The 18,224-nt window shown below is 35.4% G+C and overlaps 1 protein-coding gene across 1 annotated transcript in view; it reads right to left on the bottom strand.

Annotated features, from left to right (window-relative positions):
- LOC115213855 (disks large homolog 5) overlaps nucleotides 1-18,224 on the bottom strand; it is a 186,609-nt gene that overhangs the window by 71,796 nt on the left and 96,589 nt on the right. The window contains exons 4-6 of the mRNA XM_029782794.2: nucleotides 8,977-9,193; nucleotides 7,901-8,036; nucleotides 2,921-3,048 (exon numbers count right to left, since the gene is read on the bottom strand). Coding sequence (XP_029638654.1) covers nucleotides 2,921-3,048; nucleotides 7,901-8,036; nucleotides 8,977-9,193 — 481 coding nt within the window. The remainder of the gene's footprint in view (nucleotides 1-2,920; nucleotides 3,049-7,900; nucleotides 8,037-8,976; nucleotides 9,194-18,224) is intronic.

Below are 18,224 nucleotides of genomic sequence, written 5' to 3'. Positions count from 1 at the left end.
TTACAGCCAGATAGAGAAAGAGGCACTAACCATTATCTTTGCAGTGAAGAAATTTCATAAATTCTTGCACAGTAGAAAGTTTACCTTGCAGACAGATCACAGTCCACTATTAACAACATATGAATAAAAAAAAGCTGTCCCCACACATATAGCCAATCAGTTACAGTGCTTTGGGGGGATGGGGGGGGGCTGCCTTATCAAATTACGATTTCAAAATGGAATTTTTGACTTCAAAGAAATTGGGACATGCGGACGGGCTGTCGAGATTGATCCCAAAGCATAAGGAACTGCTAGAAGATACAGTAATAGTAGCATTAAAATCAGAAATTGAATTTTAAAATATTCTCTGCAATGTAGTGCAGGAACTACCAGTCACACTGAACGAGATAAAAAGTATAGCAGAAAAAGATGCATTTATTAACAAAATGAAAAAAGTAATGATGAATGAGACAAATACAAAAAATTACGTCACTGAGAGTAACACAGGTTTGAAATACTTTTTGATGTGTGACAATGTGTTGATGTATGCTCAGTGGGTTGTGATACCTGTTGTACTACAAAATAGAATGTTAACAGAATTTCATGTAGAACATCCTGGAATTGCAAGGATCGAGGCCATCATGAGGAGTTATATTTACTGGCCTAGTATGGATAAAGATATCGAGAAACTGGTGAAAGCATGCAGGGAATGTGCCCTTTGGCACCTCCAGTAAAGATTCAACCGTGGCCAAAGACAGATATACCATGGTCTAGGCTACACATAGATTTTGCAGGACCACTAATCAGTATATATAGACAAAATAGCTAGACAAAATGGCCTGAAATTGCTAAGTGCAGGAAACCAACTACAGAAATAAATATAGAATTTTTGGATGAAATATTTGCACGTTTTGGCGTGCTGGACACTATAGTGTTGGACAATGGCACACAATTTACAGCAAAAGAGTGCAAAGATTTTTGTAAGATGCATCAAATGGAACATGTCACTACCCTGCCATATCATTTGAGGTCAAATGAAGTTACAGAGAGGATCATAAATATGTTTAAAAGAGCATTGAGAAAAACCAGAAACAAATCATTAATAGATAATACACTAACAAAATTTTTTCGCAACTATAGAATAATGCCAAACCACAACACAGAGTCAGGTATGTCACCCACTGAATTAATGTTCACCAGAAAGGTGCAATCAGCATTTGATAAATTGTTACCAGGAAGGAAACAACAAATACAAAAGAATACTGTTAATAATACAAACTATTTCAATAGAGGTTATGCAGTATTTTTTAAAGTGTACAAATATGGAAAACAAAGTTGGGAACAAGGAGGAATAACCAAACGTCTTGGTAGAGTAATATATATGATGAAAGGGCAGACATATGAGCATAAGAGACAAGTAAATCAAATAAAAAAGGTACACAGAAGGACAAAAAAGGCAGCAAGAGCCTATGGAAATACTTTATGATATATTTGATATTTCAGCACTGCAGGAAAGGGTTGAACCAGGGTGCAAGTCAACTAGAAGGAGAAAGTGGATGGAGATGTTAGAGATTGGTTCTAAATGAAAAGAAATATGCTAATTGTTTGCCAAGGAAGTAATTAAAAAAAAATAATAGATCAAGGGAAAGCCCATCTCAGAGCAGGGGAGGTGTTGTATGGGGAATCTGTACACCCCCATCATTGGTTAAGTGAACTATACTAGTTAGTATAAATGAGTATGCGCAGAACAGTCTGAGAAGAGTGTCATATGTGCAGTCATAGTGTACAGGTCGTGGGAATTATTGAATAGAGATATCATGGAGTGGTTGTTGAAGACACACAGTTGGAGAGTAATAAGAGAACATCAGGAATGCTTAATAGTATAACAGTTCAGATATAACGGTGCTGACAAGAAGTCGTATGTCATATCAATATATTTACCACCATAGATAATATCAGGAAATATGGCATACATACAATAATTAAAACTTTTTACCAAATTACTTGGTGCTTATACAAAATAGTGAATACTGATTTTCAAAAGAAAAACATTTATTATCTTAAAATAAAATTAAACAAAACAAATTTGTCATTTGTATATTTGCAATAAATATGTTATTATTTTTCTACATTTTATCAACATAATTGAAGTTTACTCCATCAAAAACTTATCTCTGTTAAAAGTTATCAATGTTTGCAATCAAACCTCATATATCCACTCATCCTGCTCTTCTTATTTTGACTCTCTCAGTATCTCTCTTTTACTCTTTCTCCCCACTCTCTTTATGATCAAAAAATCAACCAGCTTAGCAATCAACACTTATATTGGCTATTATATACAGATGATAATAATAGCTAAATGATGCCATATGAAATGTATTAACCCTTCAGCATTTAAACCATCAAGATATGGCTGGTTTAGATACATATCAGCCCCACAAACCAGGAGATTGCATCGAACTCCACTGCCTACTTTGGCATAGTTTCTATAGCCAGATGTCCTTCCTAATACCAACCACTTTGCAAAGTGTATTAGGTGCTTCTTTCGTGGTACCATGACTAGTAAGGCCACCAAAGAACTCACAAGACACACACACGTATATATGTATGTATCAGCCAAAATTAAATATCATACACTACATATGAAGAGTTTTTTTCTCAAGATGATGCAATTTCTCTAAAGAAAACAATAACCATCATCATTTTTGCGTCCATTTTTTCATGCTTGTCCCTTCCAACAAACCATCTTGCCAATTGTTGTGTTCTTTTGTCACCTCTTTTGTCCAGCTATGAAATATATCCACAATAAATTAGTAGTCATAAATGTTTTTTTTAAACAAATTTCTGAAAGGTGTAGATAAAGAAAAAAATCAATGAAATAAGTCTTGATATGAAATAATATTTAACAAAAAAAACAACAACAAAAAAATTAGTAACTAACTTTAATTTTCCATCAACTGGACTTCCCTTGTTGACATGACCAATAAATATTGATGTATCATGAGGAAACTGAGGATCATCAATGCCACCAACCAACTCAAAACCAAGGTTGCTAGTATCTTGACCATTCTGAATCAAATAAAGGAGAAAAAAAATTAAAGACTTTAAAAACAAAAAGTTATTAAAAATGTTTTATCACAAAAACTGGTTTAAAAACAAAAAAATTACATACTGACTTTTTCAAAAGTTAGGTCAACATATGAATTAATGTTTCTTAAAATTGCTCAATCCTTTGATACCAATCTGCTCAAGACCATACCTGACTCTATGAGACAAACTTCTGTTTTCAAGTGATCTAGATTGAAACCTTCCATCAAAATTTATGCTTCAAACACTAGTTTAATAACGACAAAATAATTTTACTAAATTGCTCATTATTTCCAGAATTAATTGAGACTGAATCAGAATATTTCAACAGAAATATTGTAACAAAATGGTTACAGACTGATTTTATTAACCCTTTTGATACTAATCCACATAAAAACCACCCATCAATACAAACTTCCTCTTCCAAAGTAATCTAAATTAACTTCCAGGGAAATTTCATGTTAATTTATGCTCCAACCACCAGCTGAATAATAACAAAGCTATCCATAATGAGAACTGATGTAAAAACATAATAAAAAAATTCACAGTAATTAAGAGCTCAATTAATAACTGGTCATTAAAATCTAACATACCATACTGAGTGGGACTGACTAGCATGTATACATGTAATTGGTTAAAATGATCTTTTTCACTTAAAATTCATACTTTGTGTTCAAAGTTATCTAAATTCTACTTTATTTCCAAAGACAACTGCAACAAAGGCAATGCAGTTCAATGGAAATATGGTTACAAGAGGGTTGAATCAATAATGCTGTCTTTTGTGTTTATAGCTACACAATATCTCAATTGTGTATTCTCCCATCTCTTGAAGTATTCCAGATCGCTAGACTGTGTCAGTGAGAATCAAGATATTGTCAGAGAGAAGTGTGTGCAGATGGTGTAGGCAAGAAAGAGGAATGGAAAAGTTGAATGTAGAGAATGAATGGGATAAAGAGAGTCTCCCTCATGTGAACCTAAGAGAGAAACCAGCTATCCTAGCAGACAGCAGTATTGTAGATAAGGCAATTAAAAACATGAAAACTGGTAAAGTCCCGGGTCCATCCAGAATCACAGGGGCGATGCTCAAAATATCTTGTAAGGTAGTATGCAGGTTAATCACCCACATAGTTAATCAGGTCATTCAGGAAGGTGCAATACCCAATGACTGGCATAACAGCATAATTGTTAGCTGCTACAAGGATAATGGTGATGCTTTAGTTAGAATCAAGTATAGAGGCATCAAATATGGTTACAAGAGGGTTGAATCAATAATGCTGTCTTTTGTGTTTATAGCTACACAATATCTCAATTGTGTATTCTCCCATCTCTTGAAGTATTCCAGATCGCTAGACTGTGTCAGTGAGAATCAAGATATTGTCAGAGAGAAGTGTGTGCAGATGGTGTAGGCAAGAAAGAGGAATGGAAAAGTTGAATGTAGAGAATGAATGGGATAAAGAGAGTCTCCCTCATGTGAACCTAAGAGAGAAACCAGCTATCCTAGCAGACAGCAGTATTGTAGATAAGGCAATTAAAAACATGAAAACTGGTAAAGTCCCGGGTCCATCCAGAATCACAGGGGCGATGCTCAAAATATCTTGTAAGGTAGTATGCAGGTTAATCACCCACATAGTTAATCAGGTCATTCAGGAAGGTGCAATACCCAATGACTGGCATAACAGCATAATTGTTAGCTGCTACAAGGATAATGGTGATGCTTTAGTTAGAATCAAGTATAGAGGCATCAAACTCCTGGACCCGGTGATGAAAGTTACAGAGAGAGTTATAGCCAAATTAATGAGGAACAGAATTAGGCTAATTGAAATGCAGTTTGGCTTTGTCTGAGGAAGAAGCACTATTGATGCTATATTCATAGTCAGGCAGCTGCAAGAGAAGTACTTAGCTAAGAATAAACCATTATAGTTGGCAATGTTGATCTCAAGAAAGCTTTCGATAGAGTGCCCTGCAGTGTGATATGGTGAGCTCTGAGGAAACTAGGTATAGATAAGTGGCTGGTGAAAGCTGTACAGGCCATGTACAAAGAATGTCAGTAAGGTGAAAGTTAACCATGAGTACAGTGAAGAATTTGCTGTACAAGTAGGGATTCATCAAAACTTAGTCCTTAGTCCCCTCCTTTTCATCATTATCCTCCAGGTCATAACAAAGGAATTCATGACCGGTAGCCACTGAGAACTACTGTATATTGGTAACCTTACCCTCATAGCAGATTCCATAGAGATAGAAGAGAAATTCCAGGTATGGAAGCAAAACCTGGAAGCTTATGGTTAACTTAGCAAAGACTACGGTCCTAGTAAACAAGAAAACTGACAGGACCCTACGCCACTTAGGTAAATGGCCCTATTCAATTTGTAGAAAAGGTGAAGGTAGGAACTCCATACGGAATATCCTGTGTAAGCTATGGACACACAAAAGGTGCAGTGATTAATAGGAAGGTTTAGCAGAGAAGATAGTTTTCGTATGTGGAAGATGCACAGGATCCACAAAAACTTTAGACTCAGAAAATTGATTCTCTCAAATGTCCTAATGGATCATTAGAGGTAGTAGATAATTTCTGCTACCTAGGGGACCAAATTAGTAGTGGGGAGGATGCACGGAAAATGTGATAGCTAAAATAAAAATAGGATAGAGGAAATTCAGAGAGCTGTTACCTCCGTTGGCCATGAAAGGTTTCTCTCTCCAAATGAAAGCAAGATTGTATGATGCATGTATACACATAGCAATTCTACATGATAGTGAGATGTGGGTCCTAAGTGCAGAGGACATTTGAAGGTTAGAAAGGAATGAGGCTAGTATGCTCCACTGCATGTGTAATGTAAGTGCAAATGTTCAACAGAGTGCTAGTGTTTTGAGCAAGAATTTAGGCATAAGAGGAATTAGTTGCTGGGTGCAAGAGAAAAGGCTACACTGGTTTGGTTATGTGATGTGGATGAATGCCAACAGTTCCAAAAAGAAATGCTAATCTCTCAAAGTATAGGGTGGCCACAAAGTCACACACCATGGGAGATATCAAGTATGCTTTATTAACAATGAAATTAGGTAATCCATTACAAATGTTCAATATCTGCTTCCATCCAATGACGATTAGTTTATGAGTAATATCGGCAGTTGTGAAAAGAGATAAAAAAAAAGAGAATGTTAGCAATTTCACATACTGCAGGATGGTGTGTGTGATTTTATGGCCCCCTTGTAGATGGAACACGTAGAAGTGGGAGACCCAGAAAGACATGGGATGAAGTACTGATGAATGATCTCAGGATGCTGAACCTTTCAAGTGAGATGACAAACGACCAAGATACCTAGCACTTTGCTGTACTCAAGAAGACCTGTGCTCCACAGTAGAAGTATTAAGACTGGTCCCTCTTGTGCTAAGAAGCACTCGTGGCAGTACCATGTAAAAGTATCTAGCACACTCTGTAAAGTGGTAGGCATTAGGAAGGGCATCCAGTTATAGAAACCATACCAAATCAGACTGGGGTCTGGTGCATGTCACCAGCTTGCCAGCTCTGGTCAAACCATCCATTCCATGCCAGCTTGGACAACAGATGTTAAATGATGATGATGATGAATGATGATGGGAATGGCTTGTGTGGAATCATTCCCATTTTTTGTTACTGCTGATACAGTTAACAGTTGGTGCAAGTATGCCACAAAACTGATGAACAGCAGACACAACAGGGTGGCCATTAACGCTCATGAATTCTTCCACTTTTAAATGCACATATATAATATACTGAATCAGTATTTAAGCACCATGAAATACAGTCGCTGCATTTAAGAGTTCAATTATTAGCATATTGTTAAATTCCACTGTATAATAAGATAAATTATTCATAAGCGAAATAAAGTTCATGTATATATATATATCATGGACTCTCCCGTTGCTGAACAAGCACACAAATGATTTGCTTTAGTGATCAAATGTTTGTGTTCATAAAAGCTCATTCCCTCCATCAAATGGACATTACCTGTACAGGTGCACCATGTGCCACATGTCAGATGATGAAATGATCGCAGAGCAATGTAAAATGAAGTGTTTTGCTCAAGAACACAATGCAATGCCTGGGAATCAAAACCACAACCTCACAATCGTGAGTACAACACCCTAACCACTAAGCCATGTGCCTCCACATACACACACACATACATATCAAAAAATTGACTAAGACTAATTGTTCAGGGCAACATATCAAGAATAATAAAAAAAAAAGCAAAAATTTCACAAACAATTCCTAATTTAATTCTGTTCTACAGCTGTTTCAACAAGGATACAAACTTCAACATTTAATTAATATATAAAAATACATAATGAATTCAAATGTGTTGGATAGATTATTTAATCAAGAGCTTAAATTGAAATAGTGTGTGTGTGTCTAATATATGAAACAGGAAAGGGTTGGTGACGTAAAGGATTTTTAGAAAATTTCCCACGACAAATTTCCGAAGCATAGAAAAGTGCAATGTTAAAAATAATGATGATGAAGATCATTGAATTTACTTCTATTCCTAATGTGTGTAGGGTGGGACATTTGCTACAGGCATGTTAAGTATTTCTAGACTGAAGTAATAGAGATAAGTAGATGTGGTTATATTCAGTTTAATTATTGATGGACATTAGGGAAAATATAGATAGGAAGACTGTTCAAGACAAATAGAATTTTTCTATGTATTGTAGCCATGTGTATAATTCAGTGAAAAACCACTTTTAAAGATTTGCTTGAACTATCTTATTTTATTTATCACTACTTTCCACAATTCATCTACAACGCTTTGAAAGAAAGAAAGAATATATATTCTTAGATATAGCTATTTCACTTACGATGTCTATCTCGAGTGTCTCTGTTTCCCATTCTAACATGTCAGCATCAATAGCAGAGTCACGGCTATGGTTGTGCCCAATGGAATTCAGTTGATATTTTCGTGTCTCTTTCTCTAAGAAGGCAACATGCTTCTCTCTGAAATAAAATTAAATTGCATTAGAGATAATAATATAAAAATCAAATCAACTTAAATATCTACTGTCACTATCAAAAGTACACACCCACACATATGCATGTCATTTTAAATTATTAGCTCTTTACCTGATAAACAAGTCATGGAAAATATCTGATAACTCAGTCAAAACATTGCTAAATAATATGTTACTAAGTATTAATGTTACAAATTTAAAAGTCATGTCAAATCTATACATATATGTCTGTCTTGTTTTAATATTATTGATAAAGTTTGTATTTGTGTCTAGCACAGATATTCATTTCTGCTAAATCATTTTCAACAATAACAGTGTCACTACAAAAAAACAGAAAAATAAATACTTATCAAAGCATAAATACACGTACATACATGCCCAAGCAGAGATACACACACACACACACGCCTATATATATATATATATATATATATATATATATATATATATATATATATATATAATATATATATGCATGCACAGGCATACACATTAAAATGGAAATCTATGTATGCATGTGGAGACCTGTATTTCTTCAAACATCGACACAAAAGCAACAACATTTAATTTAGAAAGGAAGACTGCTTCACCTCAAACTAACTCATAAAATATTGTGCATGTATACATATATGCATTCATGCACACATATACAAATAGTTCAGTTAGGTATGTATACACACATACATACACTCATACATGTATACGCATTCACACACACAAATATATATGCTTCAATATGTGTGTGTGCATTTACACACACATATACATACAAGCATACATACACTTTATGCGCATATAGATATATACTCTCTCTCTCACACACACACATACATACTGTTCAATTTTGAAAGCCAAACGTTTTTCCTATGAATAAAAAACAATGCAAAAGGACAATTGTTTCAAGACATGAACAAAGAAAATCTTACTTGAGTTCCTTCAGTTGACGGTGGGCATCATTTTTCTGCTTTTTAAGTTCATCTGAATCCCGTAATGCCTGTGCCAAATCACTAACAGCACGATCACGGTCACGGCGGAGACTATCACATAAATTCTTTATACTCTCACGTTCTTGAACAATCTTGCTACGTTCCCCAAAAGCCCAGTCACGGCGTTTCTTAGCCAACTCTGCTTCCTGAAGTGCATCTTTTAAAATAGACAATGAAGGATAGAGTGGTTAAATAGCCAAACTTGCTATCTTCAATTCAGTTATTGTGCCTATCCTCACCTATGGTCATAAATGTTGGGTAATGACAGAAAGAGTATGATCACAAATACAAGTGGCTGAAATGGGGCTCTCCCAAAGGATCTCTGGAGTAAGTTTACTTGACAAGGTGTGTAACTTGGAGATCAGGGAGTCTCTCCATGTCAAGCCACAACTTCACCACATTGAGAGATCATGACTCCAGTACTATGGACAGGTGATAAGAATGTCACAGGAAAGAATTGCAAGATGAATTCTTCAAGCTCTACTGACCAGCAGGTGACCTAGGTGTAGACCAAGAACAAGATGGTTGCTTCTGACAGGACCCTATAGAGGAGGTGCCTAAGGTCTCTACACCATCAACCTTCTTACAAATAGTGGGCAGAGAAGATGGATGGATGGATGGTTATTTTATAATAGAATATTTTAAAGGTGAGTTGCATGTAGTGATACAGTGGAGAATATTATCAAAGATGAGCAAGAAGATGACTTATTAAAGTAAGTATGGTGAGAGTTATTAGGAAGTAAAGAATTAGAACAATAAAAAATAAGCACTGTATGTATGCATATATATGCACAACTGGTCCATTCTCCCAATTTCCTCAAGACATCCACCTCACCCAGCATGTTTAAATTCTTCTTTGATACCATTTATTTTTCTTACTACCAAGAACCATTTCACTTAGCCACCCTTCATCCATAAATACTGTTCTCTCCACCCATACTTTCATTGATCAGTCCCAACCACCATATTACTTCCCCTCCTCCACCACTGTACACCTCTCACTCTTCTCATATACTAGACTTACCTCTCTCTTCTCTTCCACACTCCTACATGTACCCAACCACATCTCATCTCTCTTTCTCTCTCTCTTTCCTCTCCTGTTTACTGTATCATCATCACTACTTTGCTGCTCCCTCTCTTTTTCTGCACTGTCAGTCATCCTACTTGCTCTTACCTTGTCCAACATAGGCACCATTGGCCATACTTCACCCCTTATTTACCCTCAAGCCTACATAATCTTTACAGTTGTCACCCATGTCCCATTTCTTTCACCCATTCTCCATCTCTCACTATCCAGCATACACTCCTGCAACCTCTACCCACCCACACTCCTGGTTCCTTTATATCCATTCGCTTCTACTAACCTTGTACTATGAGGGTCCACTCAGACACCTTATCACCACTACTATTTTTTATCTCTTTCCAGCTCCAACCCAAACACATTGCACCCTTTCTTAAAAAATGTGAGCAGTCATAAGCCCCTCTACTGTAAGAAACCTATTCTACTCTGGCTCCTTCTCTCACATCCCTCATCTAGTATAAAGCTACCCCCTTGGAGACTATAGTTTTGCAAGTTGCATGGGAACATCATTTGTGGCATAAAAAACAGCACCCAGTACATTCTGTAAAGTGGTTGGTATTAGGAAGGACATCCCAACTATGGGACAAAGCAGACAATGGAGTATGATAGAGTCTTTGGACCTGCCCAATCCTGTCAAACCATCCAACCCTTACCATGGATATTAAATGATGAAGATAATTATGAGAATAGTCTTATGAGAATGGAGACAAAGAACAATAATTAAAGATAGAATCGGGGATTAGTGTACTCCAAGTGTATGATAATTAAAATTGTGTAGTTGGAATAAAATCAGAGAGTGGGGACATAACAAGCAACTGGTAGTAAAAGGATAACATTTAGCAGTGCCCCAGCATGGCCAGGAAGAAGTAAATGTAACACTAGGACAGAGCTGATTACCTCTGATTAATACAAAAATTAGTCCTGTATGAAATTAAAATTAATCATTATTTCATTTAATTAGTTGAGTTTTTTTCAGTTAGCAACCGAGATACTGAATTCAAGACCTGCACCCCTAAATAAACCTTATTACAGAAACAACACCTAGCAGTAAAGCAATATCGGTTCAAGTCACTTCACTGGGTTATCTATATACTACTAAAACTCTGCGATTGCTTGCTCGCATGTGTGCGTGCTTGTCTGTAATTTAATATAGCCAAACCAGTGCATAATGGGAAAATACTCTGAAAGTAACATGCCCCGAAAATGTGAATACAAACAGAATAAAACAAGTTTCGTGAAGACTGAACCATGGATTCCTGAGATATGCGGTTTTCTTTTTGGTACCTTCATAAATAGTCAAAATGGCACACAGTGGGAAAATACTCTGAAAGTAACATAACTCTGAAATGGGAATATATAATGCTATGAAAATTGTTTCCATTAATTTTATGTTTATGTTATTGAACAATTACTTTTGCATTTTTGTGGAAGTGTGTACATATGCCATAAATAAATGCTGTTACTGGAGTTCAAGTTTATCCTGGAAGTTCTATTTCTATTAGATGCTGTAAGTAACCAATAAAATCTTAAATATGATCTTGTAAACCAGACCTGTGATGACACAAATGAATTGAAATATTTAACTGCATCATCATAAAATTAACTTCATTTCAATGCAATGTTGAAATCAGCTTCACTGAACCATCAGTGACCCAACAGGTCAGAGATAGTCTAGTATAGTATCACCTTCATTTTAAGACTACTATGAAATAGTGACAAAACAATGAAATGTACTTTGCTAACAACAAAATGAGAAAAAATAGAGCTATTAATTGAATTGAATAAATTGTGTACCACAAAGAAAACTGCAGATCAATAATTAGCTTAGCATTAGGAATACACGTAAAATATATTAGCCAAGTGGATAGACTTCTAATCAACTTTAACATTTGTTAAAAGATTAAAAGTTATTGAGTACTTAACAAATACATTATATTCTTTAGAACCCAACTGCAATTCATATTAGGAAAAACGATTTATATGCATATATATTAGCACTTGAGAAACATTTATTATATTTGCAGAGGCATGACTAACAAGTGCAGGTATAGCTAATAGGTGCAGCCATGGCTATGTAATTGAGAAATTCACTTCCTAACTACAATTTCAAGCTGTTCCACAACATGGCACCTTAGGTAAGCTCTGGGCTGACTAAAGCCTTGTAGATGGATTTGTAGATGGAAACTGAAAGAAAACTGAAACATACAGGGGTTGGACAAAATAATGGAAACACCAAGCATCATAGTATCATAATTTTGAAATATCTATAAAATCGTCAAAAGCTTGTTTATTTTTATGTTTTTTTGATTTATTATTAGATTTATTATTAGTGTTGCTTAATATGTTTTACTAAAATTGTTGTTTCTTTTCAGATATCATCAGAAAAAGGTAATTAAAATTCATTAAAATGACAGATCTATCGAACTTTCAAAGAGGTCAAATTGTTGGTGCTTGTATGGCAGGTGCTAGTGTAACGAAAACAGCTGAAATGTTTGATGTATCAAGAAGTACTGTCTCAAAAGTAATGACAACCTTTGAGAAAGAGGGAAAAACCTCCTTGTTGAAACAAAACTCCGGAAGAAAACCAAAACTTTCAGATAGGGACCGTTGGACTCTTACACGAATTATTAGAAAAGAATCACAAAAGCACAGCTCCCAAAATTACTGGAGAGCTTAATGACCACCTCGAGAACCCAGTTTCCACAAAAACTGTTCGCCAGGAGCTGCACAAAGCTGGATTTCCCAGGAGGGCTGCAATCAGAAAACCACCACTTTTAAAAACAAACATTGCAAAGCGATTAGAGTAGAGTGGAGTGAAAACCTACAGAATTGGTCCCTAGAGCAGTGGAAGAATGTTATTTTCTGGGACGAGTCATCCTTTATCTTATTTCTGACCACCGGCCGAGTATACATGTGGAGACAGCCAAAAGAAGCATTTGACCCAGACTACCTTCTTCCAGCTGTTAAACATGGAGGAGGATCTGTGATGATCTGGGGGGGCTATATCTTCGAAATCTGCCAGCCCAATGGTTTCCTTTCATGGCAGAATTAATAGTGAAGACTATTTAAGCATTTTATTTGATCAAATTCATCCTATAGTTGCGGAACTGCTTTCGGAGGGAAACGCCATCTTTCAGGATGATAATGCACCAATTCACACAGCTAAAGTTGGTACTGAATGGCACGAGGAACATTCTAGTAAAGTTGAATGTCTTATCTGGCCACCACAGTCCCCAGATCTCAATATTATTGAAAATTTATGGTGCATTTTAGAAAAACAAGTAAGGAGTCAATATCTTCCACCATCATCACTACAAGAACTGGAGACTGTTTAGCAGAAGAATGGACAAAAATTCCTTTGAAAACAATTCAAACTTTGTATGAGTCCATACAAACTTCGTACGAGTCCATATACACTGATACGTGTGTGTGTGTGTGTGCATGCATGTGCATATGTATTTTACGTTTAGTTTATTTCTAAGGAAGTGGCAATGTACGGATGGTGGAGTTGTCAGTTCTGCTAACAAATTATCCACTCTGTAAGTTCAATACTGTGTGGAGTTAAAAATCCCTAACTTGAAAAACAGGTAAAGGTCAGTGACAGGAAGAGCATCTGGCTGTAAAACAATGTCTCAATAACATATGTGTCTAACCAACGTAAATATGGAAAACAGCCATGAAAATAAAAGAAAGGAGTTGCTTTTGCAAATTATGAAAGACTGATTAATCATTAAGCATGATTAAACACGTTGATTATAATTGATGTTAATTTCAGTAAATACTTTCATAATGGCATTAAGGTTGCAAAAAGTTTCTTTCATGATATTCAATTTGCAGAAAATATTAATATCAAATGACAAAAGGTGTCCATATACTTTCCTTCTATCAAATTCCACAATATCACAAAGTTAATCTGAAGCTGTAGCAGTCACCTGCCCAAACGCCAAGTGGTCCACATGTAGGGATGACAATAACTAGAGCTATGACTCTTTCGTCTACATTTTAACTAGTTTATCAAAATCTTAACAATTGAACAAATGAACTGGTCCAAACAGAGTTGATTCATACCATACTATAAAAAGCATACATGTAGACTAATTGCAGATGAATCAAAACAGCATAGGTGGAGGCATGGCTGTATGGTAAGAAGCTGTTAAGGCAATGTCGACTTGATGGAGAGAGTGGGCTAATATGTGGCATGAACATTTGATCATTATAAACAAATCATTTGTGCAGGTTGTTTGGCAAAAAGCTGAACGCTCATATGTCATCTTTGACAGGAGAGTATATATATTTGTGTGCGCATGTGTGTGTGTGCTTATCCCCTATTACTACAACCATTGTTGTTGTGCTTACATTTTTTATTACTTAGCAGTTCGGCAAAAAAGATCGATAGAATAAGAACAAGGCTTAAAATAAAAGTACTGGGGTTGATTCATTCAACTAAAAAACAAATTCTTCAAATCAGTACCCCAGCATGGCCACAGTCTAATGACTGAAACAAATAAAAAGATAAAAAAAAAAACAAATTTCATGTGTATTTTGCTAAACTAGATGACAAACTTAACTCTTTTGATACCAATCCACTTGAGACTACACACCCTTGTGTCTGATACAAATATTCTGCTTTAAAGTTATCTAAATTTAAACCTTCCATCAAAATTTCATGTTAATTTATTTTCCAAACACCTGATTTCTGTCATAATTTTGTGTTTTATTCTGAGTACTGTGCATGCATTTTTGGATATTATTATTGTCTTTCTCTACTTGATTTATTGCTTTCTCTCTTTGTATTTACCCTTTCCCAATAGTACTACATACAAGTTTATTTTTATTATTGAGTGAGCAGTGCATGCCATCAAAGTAACACTGGTAAAAATATACGAAGCTCAGTATACCCATCATGACAACCCATCTGATAAGGGTACACCAAGCACATGCATCACAACCATATATGTGCAACATGGTGATCTCATATCAAGATAAACAGCACATGACCTTGCAGGTGGAGCCTAGTTAAAATTTTCTTCAGGTCAAGTAACCCACACCACTCAAAAGGACCTTGCATAAGGGTTGTTTAAGGATGTTGAACGATACACTCTTGTTTCCAGAGATGAATTATTCAAACTCCAAAGAATTTCTCTCAACACATGACTATGATGCTCCCCCACTACTTCTGCTTGTGATCAGAAATGCACATATTGTCAGCCACCAAGGTCAACTGGTTATGGTCACACAGCTGACAAGCAAATCTGTGGTATTGAGCAGAATATTTGCTGTAGCCCATCTTTTATACCAAGACAAAATATGTACATGATAACACTTCCAATTAGTTAAGATCAGAAGCCATGAGAGCTGGTGCCTATCATTATTATGAGTACTTACACTTGTTTTATCAAGTCCAGTAGGACTGTGAACACAGGAACAAAAAAATGACTAAACTAGAAACTCTAATTCTCAATACTGTAAATGAAATTCACTTACTACTTCCACACTCTTATACATACAATAAGCTGCACCTTTATAAGGAAACTATTTACATTCTCTTCATGAACTGAGCCAATGAACATTAAGCCTTTCCTTACTTATTCTAAATGACACCCTTTATATTTCCTGGGAGTTTGTACAAGAAAGAGACCAGGTTTTTTTCTCAGTGTACTGAATGACATTATACATAACAATGTTTCATATAATGTTTCATGTTACCGGTTAGAATCAAATCAAGCATATTAACAGAGAAGGCTATTTATAAACAAAGATTTCAAGATAGGCGCAGGAGTGGCTGTGTGGTAAGTAGCTTGTTTACTAACCACATGGTTCCGGGTTCAGTCCCACTGCGTGGCACCTTGGGTAAGTGTCTTCTACTATAGCCTCGGGCCGACCAAAGCCTTGTGAGTGGATTTGGTAGACGGAAACTGAAAGAAGCCTGTCGTATATATGTATATATATATATATATATGTGTGTGTGTATGTGTGTCTGTGTTTGTCCCCCTAGCATTGCTTGACAACCGATGCTGGTGTGTTTACGTCCCCGTCACTTAGCGGTTCGGCAAAAGAGACCGATAAAATAAGTACTGGGCTTACAAAAGAATAAGTCCAGGGGTCAATTTGCTCGATTAAAGGCGGTGCTCCAGCATGGCCGCAGTCAAATGACTGAAACAAGTAAAAGAGTAAAAGAGTAAGAGTATATCAACAATAAAATATTGAAAACAATACTAAGCTAATTATGTTTTTTTTATTAAAATTCATTCAACTGAGGAAATGCCCAATTCATGATCTGAAGTATTACAGGAGGATAATAAATTATGCCAGCGTGGTTGATAAGATATTCATGTAGTTTAGTTTGTAATCTTATTCTTTGTTACTGTTTGTTCATTGAGATTTGCCGTTATTTAGTTCATCGCATATACTTTTTTGTCCCCATCTGCCTTGCTTTGTACTAAACCAACACTTTACCCAATTTGTTCAGCTAATTCTTACCATTCACTGATCTCCTCCTAACCTGAACACAAACAAGATCATTTCTATACAGATGGATGCTTACATGTGAAACAGTGCACAGTTTATAATCTTATTCAACCTATAAATCTGCATATTTATAAACAGGCTGTTATTATTATCAGAAGAAAAGAGCTAAGTATACACTGTGAGCAAGAACCAGCAGCTTCACATCAGTACCAACTAATCACTGCTGAAGAAGTTGCAGAATGTAAAAAAAAGAAAAAGAAAAAAAAAGGCTTTATCTTTTTCTATCAGACAAGAAAGAAAAACAAATATCAATCCTTTAGCATTCAAATATAATACTTATTTATTCACATTATTTTGAATCAATCATGCACAATCTTGTACCTTTGAAATTTTAATGGTGTAATTGTTTATTTTTAGAGTGACATTGTAGGGTAGGTGTAAGAGCACAGATCTGATTGGTTAGAACATAATATAGGCAGGCTATTTGCGATGGACAAGAGTGGTTTAAATTGTAAAGAATTAAACTATGTACTAAATATCTTGCTCTGTTAGACTGTACTGAATTCTTGATACAGAGAAGGAAGTTGTATGTCTTTATGTCCATACTTTTCAGTTTCTTTTTCCCTTTTTTCTCATCACTTATAAAAATATATCTATTTCTCATATTTATGTTTGTTAAATGAGACAAATTAGTATCAAATCATAAACAGAAGTTGAAGTATTTGAAAGAAGAACCATTCTAAACACAAAGCACAATTTTTTATTTGTTTGTTTTTCACCTATTTTTCCATGTTTGCATGAGGTCAACGAATGTTATTCAAGGTATTGCTTTATAGCCTTTCTGATGTTAATCTTTACCTGTTTCTTAAGTCTAGTTTCTCTTACTTCACATGGCTTTGAAGGCATGAAGTGACTTGACAATTTGTTGACAGAAGAAATGAAAAACAACACTACTTTTATACAAGCTATCAGATGTAAACAAACACAAATACACACATACAAAGGCACACAAGACAGTCTTCTCTTAGTTTCTGTCTACTAAATTCATTCACAAGGTTTAGGTCCGATCAAGGTGCAGCACAGAGGGACTGAACCTAAAACCACATAGTTGGGAAATGAACTTCTCAATCATAACTGTGCTTTAGACTTTGAGACATAAAGCAAAAATCTCAAATACTCATATATTAACTTCACTACATTCAATTGTTTACAGTACAGGTCAAAGTCAACTTAATGCCATAATCTTAGAAATACACAGTGCTTTGTAAGTCAAACATATACTATAGTGTGTAGGTATAAATGTTTTAGAAAAGCTATTGAATTTTCTAAAATTAAAAATTAAATTAACAAATAAGATAAATGGAAGTAGTATATGTGATTCAAGAATACCAGAATTAGTTCAAATGGCCTGAGGGAATGAAATAGTTACTTCAAAAGGAAAATATAAACCCAGTTGTGCAACATGAAAACTGAAAATAAATAAGATTTACAAATGAGATCTAATCAAAAAGTATTGGAGCTGTTGCTACGGTAACTGAGCTAAAGTATGCAGAGGGAAGCTGCCTGGCACAGATTGACCTGGAACTCTGTCATGAGTGCACATTAAGTTATAACGTTCTTGCTCACTTCCATTATTTAT

This window comes from Octopus sinensis, linkage group LG7 (assembly GCF_006345805.1).
Source record: "Octopus sinensis linkage group LG7, ASM634580v1, whole genome shotgun sequence".
Lineage (NCBI taxonomy): Eukaryota > Metazoa > Mollusca > Cephalopoda > Octopoda > Octopodidae > Octopus > Octopus sinensis.
The sequence above is the reverse complement of the archived record's forward strand: the minus strand, read 5'-3'. Positions and strand labels throughout refer to the sequence as shown.